Source organism: Tursiops truncatus, chromosome 7, assembly GCF_011762595.2.
Source record: "Tursiops truncatus isolate mTurTru1 chromosome 7, mTurTru1.mat.Y, whole genome shotgun sequence".
NCBI classification, from domain to species: Eukaryota; Metazoa; Chordata; class Mammalia; order Artiodactyla; family Delphinidae; genus Tursiops; species Tursiops truncatus.
In genome coordinates, this window is record NC_047040.1 from 73,595,588 (window position 1) to 73,622,140 (window position 26,553).

Sequence of the window (26,553 nt, forward strand, 5' to 3'; positions counted from 1 at the left end):
CTGATGATTTGTCTTTTCTGATTTGCCAGGGAGAAACTGAATAAAGCCAAGTCAAGCCAGGGAGAAACTGAGCTTAAAAAAGGAAAAGGTTCTTTCCAAATTCTTAACTATACTATTGAAAGTGAAACATTTCTTATTAAGCTGTTAAGAACTTTTACTTTTTCTTCATAACATTGAGCTAAACTATCTACTGGTTAGCTTCATTCGCAATGTTATGAAAGCAGTAATGACTACCGTTATATGGATCATCCTGATAGAGCTAATTTAATCATGACATTTATTGGATTATAAAACAATATGCACAACAAAGATCACCCTTGATTGTCTCTTCTTCAGTTTAACTGGTCTACCTGTGTCAATGGCTTACTTGTCAGTGGCTTTGATTCCAAGTGGTCTCTAACATCACTTTCATTTTCATGCATTTCTATATCTTTTGCAACATTTACAGTTTCACTCTTTAGTTTAGTCAACTGTCTGACAAAGACGTTGATACGAGAGGGCAAAGATAGCCGCTGGTGTTAAGCAGGGAGAGAGGTGTAAGTGTTAGTTTTATATGTGGTCAGTTTATTAGTGAACTTTATCATGTTATGTTGATTTTTGCATCCCTAGGAAATGTTATCACTACCTGGATTTGGAAATTAAATACTTGGATAACCAGGAGCTCTTGTACATAAAGCACTAAGTACAAAAATTCCTTAGCAAATGTTCTTTAATTATAGTTCCCTTTCACTGAGGATCAAAACTGGTCAGGACTTCCCAGGGCTATTGTAGACATCTGATTCTGAAAGCTAAAGCTAAGTCTAGGGACTCTAATACCTAGAGAAATTTTAGGCTAATTTCTCGTCTGCTAAAAATCTTTTATAAACTGGATTAGCTTTGGTTAAATAAGGTAAATTATTTGAAAAGGTCTAGTAATTGTGTTTGGCACTTATATTAAGCTTTGAGGGAAATCATAAATTTCATATTTTGAAAGATGAATAATATGACCATCCTTGGAATGTTAGAGTTTTATGATAGTAATAATACTTTGTGTAAATTTGTTATATTTCTGTTTTTATTGGTACAATCTTTCTTAAAAGCTCAAGAATAATTTATAACACAACGCTGAGCCTAAATGCATCTCTCAGTAGTTTCTGCCATAAAGGGGTTGCTATTACCAGCAGGTATTGATGTAGAGGGAATAAGAAAGGAGTAGTTCAGTTGGTAGAATCACTGCCTCACAGCTTCCTATAGCAATGGTGGGTACATGTAACAGGTTCTAATATGTCAATAGGAATTCGTTGAGAATTTTCACCCTACTAACTTGGACTATAAGTATTATCACGGAAGGAGTTAACTTTGCTTTGTTAACAACACAGATTTGCTTTAAACACTGACATTTGTTAAAAGCTTTTGGCTTCTTTCTCAACATAAACTTACAGCAACAAAATAACTTTTTCCTGTTAGATAATGGAACTTGGACTCAACTTTGGCTTGTCTCTGAATATCATGAACAGGGCTCCTTATATGACTATTTGAATAGAAACATAGTGACAGTGGCTGGAATGATCAAACTGGCACTTTCAATAGCTAGTGGTCTGGCCCACCTTCATATGGAGATTGTTGGTACACAAGGTATGTATTTTCTTTCTAATTTTTTTTCTCCTTGAATATGAAGATAGAAACACTAAGTTGTATTTTAGTGTTCAGCTGTGTTTTAGTTTATTACAATTATCAAATGTAAAGAAACACTAAAGGTATTTTATAAAGCTGAAGGTTTTGTCATGATATAGCCAACTCTCATCTACATACTTGTCATTTTGTATACTATCCATAATAATATTTTGATTCCTAGTGGCTCTATCTTTGCTATTTACAATATGTACCTGAGAGATCTTGCTTTGGTGGCAAATGCTCTATTTTCAGAGAATACAAATGATTTAACTGTTTACCTTTGATAATTAAAATAATTAGAAAGAGTTATTCTGACCTTAAAAAAATACTTATATATCATGTACTTGAACTCCAAATAATACACACTGTCTCGTCTGTTTATTGAGTTAATAGAGAATTGGCTCTAGAAAGTCAGTCTAGTCACCGTAGTGCTTCTCAGATTTGGATTCATGATCCCTTTAAACTCTTAAAGATTATTGAGGACCCCAAAAGTTTGTATATTTGGGTTATATCTATTAATATTTACTATATTAGAAACTAAAATTGAGAAATTTTAAAGTATTTATTAATTTACTTTAAGTATAATAATTAACCAATTAAATATTAAAATAAATAACATAATTTTTAAAAGTTACATAATTTTTGTAGTACAAAAGCCCATCTAGCTAAAATAATGCCATTTGACACTTTTGCAAATCTCCTTAATGTCTGGATTTTCATACCTGTTCTTCATTCAGTCTGTCCCAGTATGTTGTTTTTGGTTGAAGTATGTGAAGAAAATGTGACATCACACAGATATGTAGTTGGAAAAGAGCCTTAAGGACCCCCAGGGATCTTTGGGCCGCATTTGAGAACTGCTGGTGTAGGGTGGTAGAAGTTTGAAACTTGTTTTGTAAGAGAATATTTGCTATGTTCTTATGTGGACATAGCAATGCTAATACTTTCCCTACTTATTCAGCAAATATTTACCAGTGGTTACTAAATGTCACCTAGTGTTCTAAGCATTGGAGGCACGGTGATGAGTAAGACATAGCCACTGCCCTTAGGTAGCCTACAGTCTAGTTGGGAGGGACAGATAATGCATATGAATGAGTAAGATAATTTAGATAGTGATAAGGGCTATGAAGAAGGCAAAATGGGATAGTCTGATGGAGAATGACTTGGAATGTAGAATGGGGGTCAGGGAAGACCTTTCTTAGAAGATAACATTTGAGCCAAGTCTTCAAGATGACGCCTTTCAGAGAGGTTCAATCTCCAGTAATGAAAAAAGTGAATATGTTTACCTTATGCTTCATAGGTAAACCTGCTATTGCTCATCGAGATATAAAATCAAAGAATATCTTAGTGAAAAAATGTGAAACTTGTGCCATAGCAGACTTAGGGTTGGCTGTGAAGCATGATTCAATACTGAACACTATTGACATACCTCAGAATCCTAAAGTAGGAACCAAAAGGTAAGATAACTTACTTTGGTAGCATACTGAGACTTATGACTGCCCATAAACATGAATGCCTGGGATATGTGTATAGGGAGGTGGGTGGAAATCCAAAGTTGGAAACCATTAGGCCCAAGAAAGCAAGAAGTCTTCTCTGGGTCACCGAGAAATCAGTGGCACAATGGTTATAAAGCAAGAAGAGTTGGCATTTGGTCATATAGAAAGTAGCTATTTGTGTGGGGAGTCCAGTGGAAAGGAATGGTGGAAGTGATGGTGATATATTATTTTTAGCGTGCCACATCTGAGAATAGTTTTCCTACAGAGAGGAGGAAAAAAATGTTAGCAGTGTATAGCTCCTCCAAAGCCTTTATATCAATTCTTCAATACCTCGTAAATGAACTGAAACTCAGGGCTAGTTCTATACATTCAGGTCCTAACAACAGATATAGAATCAATACACTTAACTAGATAGGTGATATAATATATATATATCTATATAATATAGGTTATATAGATATATATCTATATAATATTCTCTCAATATTTAAAAATATTATGTAACATATTTACCTATAGTTGTACTTATCCATAAGTCTCCCCAGTTGATGTGTATTAAGGTAATATGAGTTGGACACAATTCCCACTTTCAAGGAACAGAATCTCTGAAAGTTAAGAACAAGCATGATTTATATAGAGCATACCACACGTATGTCAGGACAGACCCATTAGTAATGGGATTCCTGGTGTTTTCTTATTATAGCCAGACTGTGGCCATATGGCCAGCATACTTCTGTTTCCTTTCATTTGAATTTCAGGATCTGTGCTACTTTGGCATAATTCCAGGTTTCTTGACCTTGAAATCAGAAATAACCAAAACACTTTCCTGGAGTTGTTAAAGGCCCTTGAGAGTAGAGAATTTCTAAGCTGGTATAGTTAGCCTACAAGCCATATTTGAGATTCCAGGCCAGTCCCTCTGAGTCCTTCACTTTGTTCCCTGGGAGACTTTAATGGGGCCCCAGAAACACTTTAGGACAATTTATTCAGACTGGGCAGCCCTAAGGGACCTCTTCTTTTTTCCCTTTAAAAAGCAAGTTTTAACTTGTCCGTCAGGGAAGTCTGGGATGCTGGATTCCTTCAGAGAATCTAAAGCTTTTAAAATATTGGGGAGAGTGTTGCATCCTCACCTCAATATTCTGAGAAATCCTCGATATATCCCTAAGACAGCTAGGCTCTGTCAGGTCCCAGGGACTGTAGAAGTTTTGATTTAGTCCTATTCAAGCAAGGCTGTAATTTTATTGGAGCCAATATATAATATGAATATATGTCTTGGAGCCAATGTATAATAACATTGTTCATTCAGAGCAGGTATTTGTGGAATGATGCTGAGCACTGTGTTGGAGTACTGGGCCCACCATGATGAATAGAACATACTCCTTGCCCTCAAGGAGCTTTCTTGGCTACAAACTACTGGAAATTGAGTTCCATCTTTCCTATTGAGTGCTTTCCAAGTACTTGGCTCCTGGCCCACAGGCTTTAACACTAGGATGATCTCTAGTTCTATTTAAAATGTTTTAAAAATTATCGTTCAATAATTAAATAAATTTATAAATAAATAAAACACACAATTATGTCAATAGATGCAGTAAAAACATTTAACTAAATTTAATCTCCATTATTGATAAACACTCCCAACAAACTAGAAATGAAAGGAAACTTTCTTAATCTTATAAAGGACTCCTACAAAAAACTTACAGTTAGCATCACACTTAGTGAACCCTGGCCCCCTGCATTGGGAACGCGGAGTCTAAACCACTGCGCCACCAGGGAAGTCCAGTTAGCATCATACTTAATTTTATTCTATTATAGTGGCTCAGATCAACCTGTAAATTTGATGTAAACTGCCTTAACATATTGTATATCAGGATTTATTAACATTGTGTTTTACTGGACTGCTATAAGCTCATACACAGAATCTGAAGTGTGCATGTTTTTGAAGGTACATGGCTCCTGAAATGCTTGATGATACAATAAATGTGAATATCTTCGAGTCCTTCAAACGAGCTGACATCTATTCTGTTGGTCTGGTTTACTGGGAAATAGCCCGGAGGTGTTCAGTTGGAGGTAAGATTTTGGAAATATTCTTTGTGTCTGCCTTTCCTTGATGCTCTAATTCAATGCACTATATTGAATAATTTCTAAATATTTAAGAGATTACCTTTTGGCGATATCTTTCCAGTGGCAAAAGTGGAGCATTTTGAACAGAACGGAGATTTTAGGTTGTGATTACCGCTTAGTTCTCCTGATAATTCTGATTTCCATAATAATACTTTGCAAAGCACTTGAAAATTTTCTTCTTTGAGCTGTATTCCTATTTTATATCAGAAATTAAACCCAAGGAAGCTAAATGACTTGCCAAGGCCGCAGGACTTAAATTGAAGTCTTCTGGTTCTCGGGCTTTTCTTGTTCATTTCTTTCCGGTGATGATGTATGTGTGGGGATTAAAGTGGAGGACAGAGGTAAGCAAAGACTAACTTCCTGACTCTACTGCTCCCAGCAGTTTAGAGATTAATAATGAGAGGAAGAATTTGGGAAGATGAAACCCTGTAAATGCAGTCTGATGAAGTTGTTTCATCAATGGAGAAAAGTTAAATCCTGGTAGAAAATGATTTAGATTTTTCAGTTTCAAGTGAGACAGACTTAGTCCTAAACCTTGGTTTAGCAACTTCCTGAATGTCTGACTTTAGGTGAGTTATATGGTCTCACTTTCCTCATCTGTAAAACGAAGATAATAAAACTGACCTCTTGGGCTTTAAGGATTTAATGGACTAATTCAATTAATTCATGTGAAGCTTTTTGTATAGAGCCTGCTCATAGTAAACATTCAATGAAAGAACTGTCATTATTAAACCACTGTCAGTTTTTGCATTTTGTATTGATGTCATTTTGCCTTACATAAATCTCATATTTAAAAAAATGAAAAGCTTAAAATTTAAAATTATATTTGAATGAGAAAACATGCTTTCCCCCTTTTATTCCTAGGTTAGATAATAAAATATTCAGGAAGATGAAACTATTCACAGAAGCAATAGACTTAGAGTGGTGCAGAAACAGTACATGGACACTGGAATCCCCAAGCCTGGGATCAAGTTCCAGATCTGCCACTTACTAGCTATGTGACCTTGAGAAAATTCATGACACTCTTTGTGCCTCAGTTTCCTGATTCTGTAAAAATGGGATACTATGTACTTTCTTTAGTCAGTGCTTTTGAGGAATAATTAGTTAAAACATGTAAAGGGCTTAGGAAGGTGCTTGGTAAATAGCAAGATTCAAACATGTTACTATTTTTTTTAATTTCATACTGATATTTGTCTAGATTTGCTTTTAGATTTTTGTCCTTAAATTTTCTTCAACAGTTGAAATGGTAATTTAGTTAACATGATTTGAATTTCATTTTCTAAATTATGCCAATCTTAAATATTTAAATTAAAAGAACTATAGTTTAATTCAATTGATTCTGTAAGGAAATTCTTGAACTCAGGTAACATTCTGATAATTAAAGTCAAATCTTTGTCTATTATTTGAGACTCTTTAAATATTAACCTTCACGTTGAACTGTTCATCTTCAAATACCTTTGGCCATTTCTCTGGAACATTCTCAGATCTAGTAGCTGTAAAATCCAAATGTAAAAAACTCAGCTCTTAAAAGATTGCCTAACAATGTTCAAAAAGAGAAAGCTATTGTGTTTTGAAAAGGAGAAATATACTTCATTCACGGAGAAATATACGTCATTCACAGATCAGTGAGGCTTGCTGTACATTTTGTAATTAGATATTACTTCTGAATTGCACAATGGCATTTTATGAAAATCAAAATTTACATAATTTTCATAATATGAAATTATATTTTTATAATTATTAAGTTATGTAAATGTAACATATTTTATATAAAATTATATATGTATAATTATATAAAATTATATATTTTATACAGTAATTACATATACTTTTGTCTCATATAACTTGTTTAATTATCAAAATTATATAAATTTTCATAGTATAAAATTTCATAAACTTATATAACTATTCAACTTAGTGCTTTAAACTTATATCTTTGGTTTTACAATGATACATAATTTTAATAAGCCTGATTTTCCAGTTTTCCAGGGTACCACTTGTGCCTAGAAAACTTAATTGGTATTATTTTGAAGTAAACATCTTTGTTTATTATTCACACTGGGAAATTTATTATGCAACTTTTTTATAGGAATTGTTGAGGAGTACCAGTTGCCTTATTATGACATGGTGCCTTCAGATCCCTCAATAGAGGAAATGAGGAAGGTTGTCTGTGACCAGAAGTTCCGACCAAGTATTCCGAACCAGTGGCAAAGCTGTGAAGTAAGGCTATGTTCTTATGTGTATTTTTCCCATTATAATTTTGAGGTAAGTATCAGGGTGGATTTTCAGAGGCCATAGTCCTCTTTATCTAGGCATCCAATTCATTTCATGTATGTAGGTATATGTCTTCATATAAGCTTCAGAAGGATTTTATTCCCTTTAGCTGTCAGTATCATAAGGCTAAGTTATGTGGCAGGAACAACCTTGACATCCCAGTGACTTCACACAAGACTTTATTTCTTGCTACGCCAAGTCCCCTGTAGGTTAGGCAGCTTTCATTGGAATCTGTGCTCCCTGTGGTGATTCAGTAATCCAGGTGACTTTGATCTTGTGATGCTGCTATCTAAACACATAGTTTCCAGAGGTCTAGGTCAGGAGAAGAGAGGAGCTGGAGGGTCACACACTGGCTCTCTAATACTTTGGCTCAAGTGACACATTTCATTTCCACTCATGGTTCATAGACCAGAACGAGTCACACAGTCCCATCCAGCTGGAAGGGAGCTGGGAATGTCGGGAACACAGGCATATTCGGTGGGTAGTCAATGTCTGTGCTACACAGAGTATTACAATTTCAGTCATCCTTAGAGTCAATAAATTATTCCTAATCCCTAACTTGCTGAAGTTTGAGTTTATTCTCTTCCATCAGAAAAGCTTCCCCATGGCAGGGACCATTGTTGTTTAGCTCCTCATCTTGTACCACACATGTAGTAACCATCATAGAGCAGACATATTGCAATGCTTGTTCTGCCTGTGTGAAGAGAGAGACTTCTCTAGCTCCCACAGGAAGTAAAAGGGAAGGTGGAGGAAAGACTATAAATCATCTAACTAGTTCCACAACTATTTTAATGCTTTAATCTCCCCCATCCCAATTATGACTGTTTGTCTTCTGCCATATTTAAATGTAATGCTTGAGGCGATTTTTTTGGTGACATCTTTTAGTTTTGGCTCTGTCATATCTTATACGGTTACGTTTTTCCTCATTTTTCCTCTCCTTCATGTTTTGCTCAACTCATTTCCTATTTAAGGCAAGATTTATGTCCTGATATTTCTATTTTGTGTAGATAGCTTACCTATATACTCATTTGAGAAGCAGAATTTGAGGCATTTATAAGCAAATTGAAATTAAATTAAAATTTTTTCTGATATTAACCATTTCATGCATATGAGAGGATATTAACATATATGTAAAGTTATATGTAAAGATAATAGAATTCATGACCAAGTTTAAAGAATAGGACACTTCCAATACCTTTGAAGATTCCTCACCCCTCTGAGAGGCTACTATTATAACTAATCATTTTATTATTGCCTTGCTTTGCTTTAAAATTTAGCCATACATATATATATATATATATATGTACGTGTATATGGCTAACTTTTGTTTATTTGTGAAATATATTGACACTTACTATAGATATTCTTCTTAATTTTTTTTACTTTACCTTATATATGTATAGCTATAATCTGTTTATTTTCATATCTGTGTAGTATTCCATTGTATGTATCTAATTTCTTTTTTTCACTCTACTGTTGATTGTCACATGTGTGATTTTTAGTTTCTTTTAAAACAATACTGCTGTGTGTGTGTGTAAAAATTATTTCTTTAGGGTATAAAACTATAGATTCTTTTGGGGTGCCTACATAGATGATCATATCCCCAAATAATGAGAGTCCGGGGACTCATACCTTTCTTATTGCAGTTTCTAGGATTTCCAGTATAATGTTGTGTGAAAGTTATGATAGTTTTGCCCCTTAAAACTTTTCATGTCTTACCTTTGACACCTTTTTTTATATTAGTTTTGTTTTTTATTGTTTGTTTTGGGGTTTTTGTTTTCTTTTTAAAATTTTCTTTGTTTTTTGTTCTGATTCTGTAAAAAAATGCCATTTATTTGTTTTGTTTTGCTTTTTTTTTTTTTGCGGTACGCGGGCCTCTCACCGCTGCGGCCTCTCCCATTGCGGAGCACAGGCTCCGGACGCGCAGGCCCAGCGGCCATGGCTCACGGGCCCAGCCGCTCCGCGGCACGTGGGATCCTCCCGGACCGGGGCACGAACCCGTGTCCCCTGCATTGGCAAGCGGACTCCCAACCACTGCGCCACCAGGGAAGCCCTCTCTTTGCTTTTTAAAATGTACTTTATTTTTTAAATATTTTATATCATTTAATTCTAGCATCTAATGTTTTGATAGGTTTGATTTTCCTGTTTGTTGTTTTGACTAACTCTTGCTTGTGATACTTTATTTCCTCATCTTCTTGTGAATTTTCACTATGAGCTCAGGCTTACTGCAACATTTTAAGGCTAAGGTTTGATTTTTTCTTTACCAAGATCAAAGATTTAGACAATTTTCTTCACAAAGTTCCTTCTAAGACCAATTCATCCTTACAGTCTGGACTTTGTAAATGTCTTGATCTGACACCTTCTGTGTGCTTTGGGCTGTATTTCCTGTCTTTCACATATGGTCCATCAATTCTGAAATTCTAGACTGTGAGATCAGCAAATGCCATCAGAGCAACGCCTTGCTTCAGTGATTTCTTATACCTCTCTGGATTCATGCATTCTCATTGTTTTCCCCTCTGAGTATTTATCTTATTTATTTACCAGTTCACTTATACTGATTTTTTTAATTCAAAATTTTTGATATTAGTATTTAGATCATTATTTTATTGTGGCATAATTTACATATGATAAAATGAATAAATCTTAGTATGTAGTTTGATGACTTAAAGAAAAATGTATATGTGTGTACTTACCATCCAGAGCAACACAGGGAATTTCCAACCCATCCCTTATCCATTTTTGTCTTTCATGTCCTTTCTTAGAATATTTTAAAAGATAGTCATTCTACCATATTCCCAGAATTTTCAATTAAAAGAGGATTAATAGCCTCCCTCTATAGGATTAATATCTGTGTTTTGACAGGATTTTTAGAAATATTTTAATTCCACTACAAAGATTTTAAAGAAAGTTTACATATTCTGAAAGCCCAAGGGCAGAAATTGTTAGCTTTTTTATACATAACATATATAATTTCTTAATTGAAAGCATTTTATTTTCATGCAGCTTGAAAGAAGAGGAAAATTTTCATAAAATGCATACATAAAATGCATAAAAAGATTAATCGTTTCAAAGATTATTGATCATCTCAAGAAGATAAAGCTATTCAATTGATTTCACTTACTCTAAAAGGATGTTGTGTAAGGTGGCCATATTCTCTTTCCTAAAATTACATTCAACAGAGTAGGTGGAAGACAAATAAACAACTAATCACTAAACAGAAAAGACTAAAACAAATGAAACTGGTCCATCATTTCACATTATGCTAATCAAACATGACCTTAAAAATGATAGTGTAATTCCATAAACCAAAATGCCACTGAGCAAAGGCTCCCTATCATCTCCTATAGCTACCTTCAAGGTCCACAAATGATGGCTTCAAATCATCTAGCAGATCAGTGGGCCCTGTGCCTCTGCCTGAAGCCAGAGGAGATCGCCTGGCCGCTTTCTGAGAGGAGACACCTGGCCTGTCTGAGAGAAGACACCCTGGTCTCCCTAGGAGAGGAGGTGCCCTGATCTCTGTTTGAGGGGAGACAGCCTGGGCTCTGTCTGAGGGGAGAGCCCTGGTCTTTCTATGCTTGAAGTTGACCTGGTCTCTGTCTGAGGGGAGAAACTTTTTTCTCTGTTTGAGGGGAGAGCCTGGTCTTTTTCTGAGAGAAGTCACCTTTGTCTCTGTCCATGGGGAGACATTCTGGTCCCTCTCAGGGGAGATGCCTTAGTCCTTATCTGAGGGGAGACAGTCTGGTCCCTTTCTGAGAGGAAATGTCCTAGTCCTGGTCTGAGGGTAGATGTCCTGGTCTCTAAGAAGAGACACTCTAGTCTTTTTCTGAGAGAAGTCACCTTGGTCTCTTTCTGTGGGGAGATGCTCTGGTCCTTCTGAGGGGAGATGACCTGGTCTCTGTCAGTGGGGAAATACCCTGGTCCCTTTCTGAGAGAAGTCACCCTGGTCTCTGAGAGGAGACGCTCTGGTCTTTTTCTGAGAGAAGTCACCCTTGTCTCTGTCTGGGAGGAGAAGCCACGGTCCTTGCCTGAGGGTTGATGCCCTGGTCCGCGTCTGAGGGGAGATGCTCTGGTCCTTGTCTGAGTGGAGACGCCCTGGTCTGTGTCTGGGGGGAGATGCCCTGTTCCTTGTCTTAGGGGAGACACCCTTGACAGGATTTTTGAAGTGATTTGGCCCTGATCTCCTTCTCATATTGATTTAAGTTTACTATTTCTGTATCAGAGCTTAGCATCGATTCCTGTGTTTGTGGCTTTTCTTCTCTCGTACTGTGTTTTGTGCTAAAGACTTTGATATTTTCTCTCTTAAAGGCACTCCGAGTCATGGGGAGAATAATGCGCGAGTGTTGGTATGCCAATGGGGCAGCCCGCCTAACCGCCCTCCGGATTAAGAAGACTATTTCTCAACTTTGTGTCAAAGAAGACTGCAAAGCCTGATGATGAGAATTGTGTTAAAAAGAAACCTCTCACATCTTTCTTTCTCATTTTTCCTTTTTATGTGAATTTTTTGGCCTTTGTTTTGTCATCGTTGCTGTTGTTCTACCTCAAAGATAATGCAGTGCAGTATTTAAGTGCCCAAAGGCACCATGAAAAAATAACTAAAGTCAAGTATGGGCTGGAGTTGACTTCATCCACTCCCCATGTTGTCTTTAATTTTATTTTGAAAAGCAACACATCAACTCATCTTTTTATTTAAGAAACATATTACAAAAGTGTAAAATAAGCTATATGAAATAATGAAAGTTATTAAGGTTTTATTTTACTTGAATCAGGAGCACATGAATGAATAGAAAAGAAAATATAAAAGCCCATTGTTTTTTCCTGAGATGAAAACACGTTTATTAAAAATGTGGCCTGGAGGATGTTATATCTAAACAAAACTTTAGATCATAGAATCTGTGGTTTTCTCTTTAAACAGGATCTTTTAAAAATTAAATATTGCTCTGAACTTTAGTATACAAAACATGTAAAAGTAGTGCTGCTCAGGTGGAAGATGGAAGGGAGATCAGATCACTTCCCTGGTTTCTCCTTCCCTGTTCTCCTCTTCATAATCCACCACCACAGCAGCCCCTGAGGCAAACAGTTGGGAAGTCACAAGGTTGTTACTTTCTCTTATTTTCAAATGAGACACCTGACACCTTGAGACATTGACAGATGTCCCAAAGTCACATAGCTAGTGATAGAGCTGGCACTAGGTCCAAATCTTATGATAATCCACATGATAGTTAGCTAGCTTCCTACTTTACCTTTAATTCCTATAGTATTTTTTTCTCCCTATGTAGAAACAACATCTTTCATGACGGAATTTGTGGTTTAGTCAAACGGAAGACAAATTAAGTTATTTTGCAGAATCATAATGGATCTGTATGAACTCTCAGGACAATATCCACTGACATTTTCCTCATAGAAATTCCATAGTCACCCTATTTGTTAGATGAGTTTTAATGTTCTCTGAATACTTCCAGACATTAATCAGTCATAAGGTCATAAATTGTCAGAGATGTCTTTAAGATGTATTGCAGAGGTCCCTACCACTTTTGTACATATACATTTAGAAAGAGAAGAACAGAAAAGGAAGAGGCTACTAGGGGATATTTTGAGGAAAAATTAAGAAAACTCTTAAATGAAATATGATAACCAAACCCAAGCAAGGGTTATCAGTAAAGAGATATTCCCTTACCCTTTCAAAATGAGCAATGGGTACAGAAGGCTCATGATAACTTTGCTTTTATTCTATTTCCTGTGGAAACAAAAGTGATGCATTCTGAATAATACATGGAACATTAAATTTTTCCTTCAAATCTATAATTCTGCTTTGGTGAAGCAAGATTTAACATGGTATTGTTTATTGTTCTAAAACATTGTTTCCTAAACTCTGTTCCTTAGAATGCTCTTCTGAGATGATCAAAGACCAAAAGTGTTCTTTGATAGATTTTTAGAAAGTGATACCGCATATTAGTATATTATGTGCTTTGAGGAGTCTAGCAGTAAAAAAATGTTACTTGAATTTCTTTAACTGGATTTTCCAAATTATTTGACCAATGGAACTCTTTTATAAAAAACGGGAAACCTTTCACTAGCCCACATTTTAGTTTCTACAAAGCATGACTTGGGTAACAATGTTCTATAGGATATACCTGTGTATTATCACATAGAGTACAATCTAGTGATTACACTTCATTCCACTATGGAAATGTGTTACTAAACCCATCTTCATTTGACTAGGATGAGATATCAAAGGCAAAAATCTGACAGCTGTGGTTTATATATACCTTCATTCTCATTCATGCAATTATCCATTCATTACAAAATGTGGGGCACTGCATATCTTCCTTGCCACAATTTTGGGTTCAACAGGGAAATTAAAAGGTGGATAGGTTCTGCCCTCAGGGATTTTAAAGTCTAATTTGGGAATGGGAACAGGGATGTGGGTGTGTAGGGGAAGTAAATTGACAAATGTGAGGATGTCTTGAATTCTATATGACCGTGGGTTTCAAAAATTGCTCTCAATTTGCAGCACATGTAGGAAGTATCTTTATTGGTTATTCGAGACAATCTAAATTATGTAATCAATTTTTTAAAGTGCATATGGGAAGGAATTCTAAAAAGAGCTTCTGTGAAGGAGTAATCTTGCTTGTGCTTGTTACCTTGGTTTCTCATAGATTGTTTCTGCATATATGAGAATGAAATTATTTATTTACTATGATTGTACTATAGTTTCATAAAAACAAGAGTAATATTTCCTCTTTTATTCACATATGATGGGTGAATATACTTATTTAATTTTTGAGAGAAGGTGTTTTATAATCTCCCATTTTCCTTGACATTATGTTTTATAATCTATTTGAAGGTGTCCAAATATAATTCCATATTTTTATTGAGTCAACTTCCACTGTAGAGAAATCTGTACATTTTGAGATATTTTTCTTGTTTTTGTGTTTGTTAACTATAACTCCTAAATGAATAGTCTTATATTTCAATTTCCAAATGCATTTTTAAAGAAAGAGGGTAGGTTAACATAAATTATAAGAAAAAGTTAAAAGTTTTAATTTTTCCTTAACTTTCAGAATGATTATAAATAGAAAATGCTCATTTACAGAAATATGATCCAGTTTAGAGCATTAGGCAAATTCACTGTATATAACCTATGCTGTTAAACTTTACATTATTTCTTTTTAATGGAGTCATTGTGTAATATTTATTTCTTTTGAATTGTGTTACAAGCAAAAAATATTCTTCTTAGGCTCAAAGTGTCAGTGTTCTTTGCTCCTTTCAAATATTTTGGCTTTGGATATAACGTGAAGCTTGGGAAAATGCTATTTATGAAATTTCAGTACTGTATAAAGTGGTGATGGGATTTATATGCAGCATCACTTCCTTAAACTAAGGGAAGCATCATTTGTTGTCAATATTTCAGCATGAACTTGTTGCCTTATAAGCTAAGCATTTAAGTGTGTAATTGGTACAGATTCTGTTGTGTGCTTTCTTCTGTCTAAAATATTTGGCATGTCACATCTAGAATTCTTAATTTATGTTCTGACTTGAAAGTTAAGTGAAACATGACTGTGTCGTGCACTATTTTAGGTATAGCACTTGCTTCTCATCTTTATACTTTCAATTAACTTTGCATTTTAAATTTCCATGATTATATGAAAATAGTAACCTGATTGCAGTGTCTGAAGACTTCAAAATCAGCTTTTATTTTAAAATGAAAATCTACAATAGATTCACTAGGTTAGACGTTCCATAAAAGTTTATTATTTGTAATATTTCTACCTTAGTAGAATTATTAAATAAAACAAAAGAAAACTACTTCTACTATGCTGGATTTTTGCCACCATGTGACTTATTGGGGCAGAGAAAACTCAGGGCTATCTTAGAATTTACGCAAAAGTACCAGGGAAACTACTTAGCAAATCATCTGAAGACAGGGAGCTCACATTTGCCATTATATAAAGTTCAACTTAAAATTACTTAGCAGGGAATAGTTTCTGATTAATTATTTAAAATAAATACGGAAATGTAATTCATTTACAAAAATTTATTTAAAGTCTGGACATTTTATTTCCCACCAGGAAATTAAGAAAGTAAAAATAGCAAATGAGTGAAGGTGATGGTAGTTGATGTCTTCAATAATTGTTCCTTTAAATAAATTTACAAGTACAACATTTTAAGTTATTTGGAAATGTTTAAGAATTAGTATCTTAAAGTGGTGTCATTGTGGTTTCTGAAGAGATTCTAAATATTTTTTCTTTTGTGAAACATATTCTTCTGTGTTTGATAATGTTTTGTATTAGCTCCCTCCACAAGCTAATACCTACATGGACTTGATGCATTATTTAGTGAAGACAGTAATCCCTTTGCTCCTGAGGGCTTCTTCTAAACAGAAAAAATGTCAGTTGGAATACAAAAATTTCATTACAATGTTAATATTAAATAGAATTTCTATAGTATAGACAATTTTTCAAAGTCTTTTAATACAAATTTTCAGATATTTGGCTTTCTTTTCTCCCTCTAGCTTTTCTTTTATGCTTCATTATTTTTCTCACCTCCTTTTAAAATATTCCCTCACTGTCTCCCAAAATTATCTTTAGTCTCTAATTAAAAAAAAAACAAAAACTAGCTACTATTTACCTTAATCATTTTACTATTTAGCCTTCTAATAAAGGGAGAATCCCTTGGTGGTCTAAATTAGTTTAGTGGTGTCACAGACAAAAACCAAACCCAGTATTTGGGAACTGTAAAGGATGTAAGAAATTTTATAATTCAATTCCCATATTTTGTCAGATGAAGAAACTGAAGATCAGAGATTAAATGACCGCCAGTTATTAGCAGAACTAATGTGAGAAACCAGTGGTGACACCTACCACACTGCCCTGCCACATCCAACATTTAATAATTAAAAAATAATTAGCATCCATGTACACCTACGTTGAATGTAAACTAACATGCCATTTAATGGTGATGATCAAATCCCCCTTCTCTTTTTATTTCTGCTAAAATATTCTGCTCACTCATGGTGAGATCAGTGAGTAAAACTAAAATAATCTAAGGAAGAGTTGTAAAATAGTTGTCCAGCTAGGTAGGTGACCACTGGAGTGCTGAATAAAATTTAGAAATTGTGAGAATATAGAATTTCTTAGTGCAAGTAGTGATAAGAGGTGCTTCATGACTTCTTTCTATAAGGATTTTTCTTTATATGCACTGGAGTGGGAGTGAAAGATGATTTGGTAGTTGAACGTGGGGCCATGTGTAAGTAGCACATTATCTTACTTCTTTCTTAGTTTCTCATTAGTTCATCCTCGGCATTCACATTCTTTCAGTGCATTAAAAAATATCTTTGCTAGATTTCATCAATTCCAATCACTGTTCTTTTAGTATTCTAGCTCCTGTTCAGATTACTACACACTGAACCTCTTAACAAGATTTTAATCTCCCGTATCCACATATGAGAGCTTTCATCTCATGCCTTCTGGTACTTTTTCATTAGCATTATGAAGAGTGTATTTGTTAACGGCAGAGAAGACTTTCTTTTAAATTTTAAAAAGACTAAGCAGTCTAGGTATATTCTAGCTTTTAGCTAACATACAAGGGATGTCTACTTTTGCCTTAATGATAAATTCCACCTAAGACGTAGATTGGACAGAGAATGTGAAATATATGTCCCATAATGTGATTGCTAAATTTCTTTCTGCTATATTTCATACTATTGCTTTGTTTTGCTTTGACTGTCTTAAAATTAAGCCATTATGCTATATGGTTTGGAATATATTATATTGATGTTAGGTAATAATCCCCATTTAAAAAGTCCCTCTATTAATATAACTTCCAGGATACTTCTTTTTTTTTTTTGCGGTACGCGGGCCTCTCACTGCTGTGGCCTCTCCCGTTGTGGAGCACAGGCTCTGGACGCGCAGGCTCAGCGGCCATGGCTCACGGGCCCAGCCGCTCCGCGGCATGTGGGATCTTCCCGGACCGGGGCACGAACCCGTGTCCGCTGCATCGGCAGGTGGACTCTCAACCACTGCGCCACCAGGGAAGCCCTAGGATACTTCTTAATTAAGTTGTAGATTAATACAACATTTGGGAGAATATGAGCTCTATCTAATCCTAGATTTTAATATTTTCAGATATGACTAATTTTTTTTTATCATTGGTCAATGTTATCCTACAAGAAGTTTTTCTCTCCATAACTAACAGTTTTAACTGCTAGATTTTTACTCTGGGCTACATGAACATGAATACTAGCATAGCCACTAAGAATCCAACTGTATTAGGGAAATTAACCTTATGCTGAGTGTCACCAGATCCAGCTGGGCGTGTGCTTTGCTAGAATCCTCTCAGGTGAGGGGTAGGTAGGGGCTGAACTCCAACCTGCAATTGCAGAAATATTTTTATAGTTTGCAGAAAAGCACCGTATTAGCTTATATAGCTTTAGAAACGGGCCTGCTTACACATCTTCAGAAAATGAGAACTAAAACTTCAAAATGGTTCCTGATATCTGCAAGTTGAGAACTTGGAAAAAAAAATACTTTAGATTTTCATCCTACATTCCCAAGAGAGCAAAAGAGATTGCATGTTTATCTTGTTGATTTAATTTTTCAACCCAGACAATAGGTAGCAAGACACATGGACCCTAATTTTTATATCTCCATAGAGTTTTTAATTCCACACCCAAACCTATTTGCTGACTTTGCCTTTAAAAAGGCAATTATGTGCCTAAATTCTAACTGATGCAGGATTAGAGTGATATTTACCAATATCTCCATTTCCTCCAGTAGGCTAAATACAAGTAGTTAAATATTTTTGAAAATCCAACTCTTTTTTCTCTTTATATAAAGGAAGGTTATTTTAGCCAACATACTAAATTCTAGTTCATTTCCACAATGACTAGTGTTCAGCTTTTGTACTCTTCTGATCCTAGACTGGAGAAAATTATTCAAACTTAATCTGTGTTTCAGATTTTAAAATATCCTAAAAACAGAAAATTAGATTCAGATCTCGAAAAAAGTAATTTTGGATTGACTTTCAAAGTACTAATACTAATTATACTTTTCTTTTGGTAGTGTGACTTTTCTTATACCTAAGAACATATTACAAATGTCAAAACCATTGCATTTTGACATTGCAAAGCATGCCTTGAACTCTTGAACTACTGTGAAAAGAATCACTGTTGTAAAGACATTGTAAGCTAGCTGAAATTCTTAAGAATGTAAAAAGATATTACCTTTCAACAGACAGGCACAAATGAATGTATATAAGAAATATGAAGAAATAAATTAGGTTTTAAAATGAGAAATAGGCAATAAATTGTATAAAATATATGTAGATGGAAATTTTAGTAGTTGCAATTTAATCATTGATGCTGAAGAGAATTCCAAATTCCAAAGAGAAATGAATGACATTCAGAAGTTTCATTAATTTCTAGCCGGTGGAAATATGCATTTTATAGTAATATATGTATACTTATTTTGTTTAAAAATAACAGTATTTTAGAATTTAGTATGAACTCAGTGATAGCCTTCATACCAAATGTTTAACTTTACCAAAAGCAAGTCATAAAAGTATTTATTTTAAAGCTTTTAAAAATATTATTGCATAACTTTCAGTTGCCTCCAGATGTAAATAGGTATCTGCCTGAATGTTATATTTTTATGTATGCATTTTCCAAAAAAGTATTGTTTTGTAAAGTGGCAAAAATAATAAATTAAGCACTCCTTGAACTTGTTTCTGTGAAGCATATAGAGCTCTATTTTAAATAAAAAGAAAAAGTGTCATATTCCAGTTTCTATACAATTATGTTCTATTATTTTAAAGTCGTATTTATATTTGCATGCAGTATATGGAGGGGGTTTTGGGAATTTAAATGCTGCCTCCATGGGCACTGGAATTTTCCTTCCTTCCTTCCTGGAAGTGACACTTGCTTCTTCAACAGCTGTTTCTCTACATGAGACTTAGGACAATAGCCTTTGTTTTACTTTTCCTGTAGAGTAACAGGAAAAATATTTGAGCTGGGTTGTCCTGCTTTCAAGCCTAAAATAGCTTCCTTCACACTTAAAATAAAAGCCTAACACTCACGAGGTCTACAAGCACCTTGGGGATATGGACTCTGACAACCTCTCTGCCTTTATTTCCGGTATCCTCTTATCTCCAGCCCCAGCTGTTCTGGAGATGCCTGATCTGGCTGTTCCTTGAACTTGCCCTACACATACCTGTCCAAGGGATTTGCTCTATTTCCTCTGCCTGTTCCTTCTCTAGACATTTGTATGGCTTAAGTTTCTGCGCGAAAACCATCACACCAAACAGACCTTTCTTGCCACCCTTTATAGAGCAGCACCCTTTGTCATTCTATCCACTCGGTCTGTCTTATTTTTCTTTATGGCATTCTGCATTAGCTGGCATTATATTATATCATGTGTCTTGTAGTATATAGAACCATGGTGACTAAATTCTTGAGCACTAGAATTAGGGGTAATTTGAGCTAAGTTTGAAGATGTAGGTTTTTAAAATTTATTTTGTATTTAAAAAATTTTTTATACAGCAGGTTCTTATTAGTTATCCATTTTATACATATTAGTGTATATATGTCAATCACAACCTCCCAATTCATCACATACTTTAGATGGACATTTAATTCCTGAGTGGTTACCTTAAGCTATCATTTTTCTCTCTCAAATTGTTTGATAGAGAACACTTGGTAGCACGTGTGACTCTTGGAAATAAGAACCTTAAAACATGAAATTTTGTATTACAGGTTTTTTTTTTTTAACATCTTTATTGGAGTATAATTGCTTTACAATGGTGTGTTACTTTCTGCTTTATAACAAAGTGAATCAGTTATACGTATACATATGTTCCCATATCTCTTCCCTCTTGCATCTCCCTCCCTCCCACCCTCCCTATCGACCCTTCCAGGCGGTCACAAAGCACCGAGCTCACCTCCCTGTGCTATGTTGCTGCTTCCCACTAGCTGTCTACCTTACATTTGGTAGTATATATATATCCATGCCTCTCTCTCGCTTTGTCACAGCTGCCCTTCCCCCTCCCCATATCCTCAGGTCCATTCTCTAGTATGTCTGTGTCTTTATTCCTGTCTTACCCCTAGGTTCTTCATGACATTTTTTTTTCTTAAACTCCATATATATGTGTTAGCATACGGTATTTGTCTTTCCCTTTCTGACTTGCTTCACTCTGTATGACAGACTCTAGGTCTATCCACCTCATTACAAATAGCTCAATTTCGTTTCTTTTTATGGCTGAGTAATATTCCATTGTATATATGTGCCACATCTTCTTTATCCATTCATCCGATGATGGACACTTAGGTTGTTTTCATCTCTGGGCTATTGTAAACAGAGCTACAATGAACATTTTGGTACATGACTCTTTTGGAATTATGGTTTTCTCAGGGTATATGCCCAGTAGTGGGATTGCTGGGTCGTATGGTAGTTCTATTTGTAGTTTTTCAAGGAACCTCTATACTGTTCTCCATATGGCTGTACCAATTCACATTCCCACCAGCAGTGCAAGACTGTTCCCTTTTCTCCACACCCTCTCCAGCATTTATTGTTTCTAGATTTTTTGATGATGGCCATTCTGACTCGTGTGAGATGATATCTCATTGTAGTTTTGATTTGCATTTCTCTAATGATTAATGATGTTGAGCATTCTTTCATGTGTTTGTTAGCAGTCTGTATATCTTCTTTGGAGAAATGTCTATTTAGGTCTTCTGCCCATTTATGGATTGGGTTTTTTGTTTTTTTGTTATTAAGCTGCATGGGCTGCTTATAAATTTTGGAGATGAATCCTTTGTCAGTTGCTTCATTTGCAAATATTGTCTCGCATTCTGAGGGTTGTCTTTTCATCTTGTTTATGGTTTCCTTTGCTGTGCAAAAGCTTTGAAGTTTCATTAGGTCCCATTTGTTTATTTTTGTTTTTATTTCCATTTCTCTAGGAGGTGGGTCAAAAAGGATCTTGCTGTGATTTATGTCATAGAGTGTTCTGCCTATGTTTTCCTTTAAGAGTTTTATAGTTTCTGGCCTTACATTTAGGTCTTTAATCCATTTTGAACTTATTTTTGTGTATGGTGTTAAGGAGTGATCTAATCTCATACTTTTACATGTACCTGTCCAGTTTTCCCAGCACCACTTATTGAAGAGGCTGTCCTTTCTCCACTCTACATTCCTGCCTCCTTTATCAAAGATAAGGTGATCATATGTGTGTGGGTTTATCTCTGGGCTTTCTATCCTGTTCCATTGATCTATTTTTCTGTTTTTGTGCCAGTACCATACTGTCTTGATTAATGTAGATTTGTGGTATAGTCTGAAGTTAGGGAGCCTGATTCCTTCAGCTCCATTTTTCGTTCTCAAGATTGCTTTGGCTATTCGGGGTCTTTTGTGTTTCCATACAAATTGTGAAATTTTTTGTTCTAGTTCTGTGAAAAAAGCCAGTGGTCATTTGATAGTGATTGCATTGAATCTGTAGATTGCTTTGGGTAGTAGAGTCATTTTCACAATGTTGATTCTTCCAATCCAAGAACATGGTATATCTCTCCATCTATTTGTATCATCTTTAATTTCTTTCATCAGTGTCTTATAATTTTCTGCATACACGTCTTTTGTCTCCTTAGGTAGGTTTATTCCTAGATATTTTATTCTTTTTGTTGCATGGTAAATGGGAGTGTTTACTTGATTTCACTTTCAGATTTTTCATCATTAGTGTATAGGAATGCCAGAGATCTCTGTGCATTAATTTTGAATCCTGCTACTTTACCAAATTCATTGATTAGCTCTAGCAGTTTTCTGGTAGCATCTTTAGGATTCTCTATGTATAGTATCATGCCATCTTCAAACAGTGACAGCTTTACTTCTTTTCCGATCTGGATTCCTTTTATTTCCTTTTCTTCTCTGATTTCTGTGGCTAAAACTTCCAAAACTATGTTGAATAAGAGTGGTGAGACTGGGCAAGTTTGTCTTGTTCCTGATCTTAGTGGAAATGCTTTCAGTTTTTCACCATTGAGGACAATGTTGGCTGTGGGTTTGTCATATATGGCCTTTATTATGTTGAGGAAAGTTCCCTCTATGCCTACTTTCTGCAGGGCTTTTATCAAGAATGGGTGTTGAATTTTGTCGAAAGCTTTCTCTGCATCTATTGAGATGATCCTATGGTTTTTCTCCTTCAATATGTTAATATGGTGTACCACATTGATTATTTTGCATATATTGAAGAATCCTTGCATTCCTGGAACAAACCCCACTTGATCATGGTGTATGATCCTTTTAATGTGCGGTTGGATTCTGTTTGCTAGTATTTTGTTTAGGATTTTTGCATCTATGTTCATCAGTGATATTGGCCTGTAGTTTTCTTTCTTTGTGACATCCTTGTCTGGTCTTGGTATCAAGTTGATGGTGGCCTTGTAAAATGAGTTTGGGAGTGTTCCTCCCTCTGCTATATTTTGGAAGAGTTTGAGAAGGATAGGTGTTAGCTCTTCTCTAAATGTTTGATAGAATTTACCTGTGAACCCAACTGGTCCTGGGCTTTTGTTTGTTGGAAGATTATTAACCACAGTTTCAATTTCAGAGCTTGTGATTGGTCTGTTCATATTTTCTATTTCTTCCTGATTCAGTCTCAGAAGGTTGTGCTTTTCTAAGAATTTGTCCATTTCTTCCAGGTTGTCCATTTTATTGGCATAGAGTTGCTTGTAGTAATCTCTCATGATCTTTTTTATTTCTGCAGTGTCAGTTGTTACTTCTCCTTTTTCATTTCTAGTTCTATTGATTTGAGTCTTCTCCCTTTTTTTCTTGAGGAGTCTGGCTAATGGTTGATCAATTTTGTTTATCTTCTCAACCAGCTTTTAGTTTTATTGATCTTTGCTATTGTTTCCTTCATTTCTTTTTCATTTATTTCTGATCTGATTTTTATGATTTCTTTCCTTCTGCTAACTTTGGGGTTTTTTTGTTCTTCTTTCTCTAATTGCTTTAGGTGCAAGGTTAGGTTGTTTATTCGAGATGTTTCCTGTTTCTTAAGGTAGGATTGTATTGCTATAAACTTCCCTCTTAGAACTGTTTTTGTTGCATCCCATATGTTTTGGGTCGTCATGTCTCCATTGTCATTTGTTTCTAGGTATTTTTTAATTTCCTCTTTGATTTCTTCAGTGATCACTTCGTTATTAAGTAGTGTATTGTTTAGCCTCCATGTGTTTGTATTTTTTACAGATCTTTTCCTGTAATTGATATCTAGTCTCATAGCGTTGTGGTCGGAAAACATACTTGATACAATTTCAATTTTCTTAAATTTACCAAGGCTTGACTTGTGACCCAAGATATGATCTATCCTGGAGAATGTTCCATTAGCACTTGAGAAAAATGTGTATTCTGTTGTTTTTGGATGGAATGTCCTACAAGTATCAATTAAGTCCATCTTGTTTAATGTATCATTTAAAGCTTGTGTTTCCTTATTTATTTTCATTTTGGATGATCTGTCCATTGGTGAAAGTGGGTTGTTAAAGTCCCCTACTATGAATGTGTTACTGTTGATTTCCGCTTTTATGGCTGTTAGTATTTGCCTTATGTATTGAGGTGCTCCTATGTTGGGTGCATAAATATTTACAATTGTTTTATCTTCCTCTTGGACTGACCCCTTGATCATTATGTAGTGTCCTTCTTTGTCTCTTCTAATAGTCTTTATTTTAAAGTCTATTTTGTCTGATATGAGAATTGCTACTCCAGCTTTCTTTTGGTTTCCATTTGCATGGAATATCTTTTTCCATCCCCTTACTTTCATTCTGTATGTGTTTCTAGGTCTGAAGTGGGTCTCTTGTAGACAGCATATATATGGGTCTTGTTTTTGTATCCATTCAGCCAATCTGTGTCTTTTGGTGGGAGCATTTAGTCCATTTACATTTAAGGTAATTATCGATATGTATGTTCCTATTCCCATTTTCTTAATTGTTTTGGGTTCGTTATTGTAGGTCTTTTCCTTCTCTTGTGTGTCTTGCCTAGAGAAGTTCCTTTAGCAGTTGTTGTAAAGCTGGTTTGGTGGTGCTGAACTCTCTCAGCTTTTGCTTGTCTGTAAAGGTTTTAATTTCTCCATCAAATCTGAATGAGACCCTTGCTGGGTAGAGTAATCTTGGTTGCAGGTTTTTCTCCTTCATCACTTTAAGTATGTCCTGCCAGTCCTTTCTGGCTTGCAGAGTTTCTGCTGAAAGATCAGCTGTTAACCTTATGGGGATTCCCTTGTGTGTTATTTGTCGTTTTTCCCGTGCTGCTTTTAATATGTTTTCTTTGTATTTAATTTTTGACAGTTTGATTAATATGTGTCTTGGCGTATTTATTCTTGGATTTATCCTGTATGGGACTCTCTGTGCTTCCTGGACTTGATTAACTATTTCCTTTCCCATATTAGGGAAGTTTTCAACTATAATCTCTTCACATATTTTCTCAGTCCGTTTCTTTTTCTCTTCTTCTTCTGGAACCCCTATAATTCGAATGTTGGTGCTTTAATGTTGTCCCAGAGGTCTCTGAGACTGTCCTCAGTTCTTTTCATTCTTTTTTCTTTATTCTGCTCTGCAGTAGTTATTTCCACTATTTTATCTTCCAGGTCACTTATCCGTTCTTCTGCCTCACTTATTCTGCTATTGATCCCATGTAGAGTATTTTTAATTTCATTTATTGTGTTGTTCATCGTTGTTTGTTTCATCTTTAGTTCTTCTAGGTCCTTGTTAATGTTTCTTGCATTTTGTCTTCTATTTCCAAGATTTTGGATCATCTTTACTATCATTATTTTGAATTCTTTTTCAGGTAGACTGCCTATTTCCTCTTCATTTGTTAGGTCTGGTGGGTTTTTATCTTGCTCCTTCATCTGCTGTGTGCTTTTCTGTCTTCTCATTTTGCTTATCTTACTGTGTTTGGGGTCTCCTTTTTGCAGGCTGCAGGTTCATAGTTCCCATTGTTTTTGGTGTCTATCCCCAGTGGCTAAGTTTGGTTCAGTGGGTTGTGTAGGCTTCCTGGTGGAGGGGACTACTGCCTGTGTTCTGGTGGATGAGGCTGGATCTTGTCTTTCTGGTGGGCAGGTCCACGTCTGCTGCTGTGTTTTGGGGTGTCTGTGGCCTTATTATGATTTTAGGCAGCCTCTCTGCTAATGGGTGTTGTTGTGTTCCTGTCTTGCTAGTTGTTTGGCATAGGGTGTCCAGCACTGTAGCTTGCTGGTCGTTGAGAGAAGCTGAGTGCTGGTGTTGAGATGGCGATCTCTGGGAGATTTTCGCCGTTTGATATTATGTGGAGCTGGGAGGTCTCTTGTGGACCAGTGTCCTGAAGTTGGCTCTCCCACCTCAGAGGCACAGCACTGACTCCTGGCTTTAGCACCAAGAGCCTTTCATCAACACGGCTCAGAATAAAAGGGAGAAAAAGTAGAAAGAATTAGTATAAGAATAAATAAAGAAAGAAAGAAAGAAAGAAAGAAAGAAACAAAGAAAGCAGGCAGCAAGCAAAGGACGAAGGCAGGGAGGGAGGAAGGAAGGAAGGAAAAAAAGAAAGAAGATAAAGTAAAATAAAATAAGATAAAATATATTAAAGTTATTAAAATAAAAAGTAATTATTAAGGAAAAAACAAAACAAAACAACCTGGATGGATAGAACCCTAGGACAAATGGTGGAAGCAAAGCTATACAGACAAAACCTCACACAGAAGCATACACATACACACTCACAAAAAGAGGAAAAGGGGAAAAAATCATAAATCTTGCTCTCAAAGTCCACCTCCTTAATTTGGGATGAAGGTTGTCTATTCATGTATTCCACAGATGCAGGGTACATTAAGTTGATTGTGGAGCTTTAATCCTCTGCTTCTGAGGCTGCTGGGAGAGATTTCCCTTTCTCTTCTTTGTTCGCACAGCTCCCAGGGGCTCAGCTTTGGATTTGGCCCCGCCTCTGCGTGTAGGTCGCCGGAGGGCGTCTGTTTGTCGCTCAGACAGGACGGGGTTAAAGGAGCCGCTGATTCGGGGGCTGTGGCTCACTCAGGCCTG

The 26,553-nt window shown here is 35.6% G+C and overlaps 1 protein-coding gene across 1 annotated transcript in view; it reads left to right on the top strand.

Moving 5' to 3' along the window:
- The window catches only part of ACVR1C (activin A receptor type 1C), a 91,387-nt gene extending 72,411 nt beyond the window's left edge, over positions 1–18,976 (top strand). The window contains exons 5-9 of the mRNA XM_019922259.3: positions 1,447–1,614; positions 2,951–3,107; positions 5,086–5,210; positions 7,354–7,484; positions 11,844–18,976. Coding sequence (XP_019777818.1) covers positions 1,447–1,614; positions 2,951–3,107; positions 5,086–5,210; positions 7,354–7,484; positions 11,844–11,969 — 707 coding nt within the window. The 3' untranslated portion in view covers positions 11,970–18,976. The remainder of the gene's footprint in view (positions 1–1,446; positions 1,615–2,950; positions 3,108–5,085; positions 5,211–7,353; positions 7,485–11,843) is intronic.
- The last annotated feature ends 7,577 nt before the right edge of the window (positions 18,977–26,553 follow it).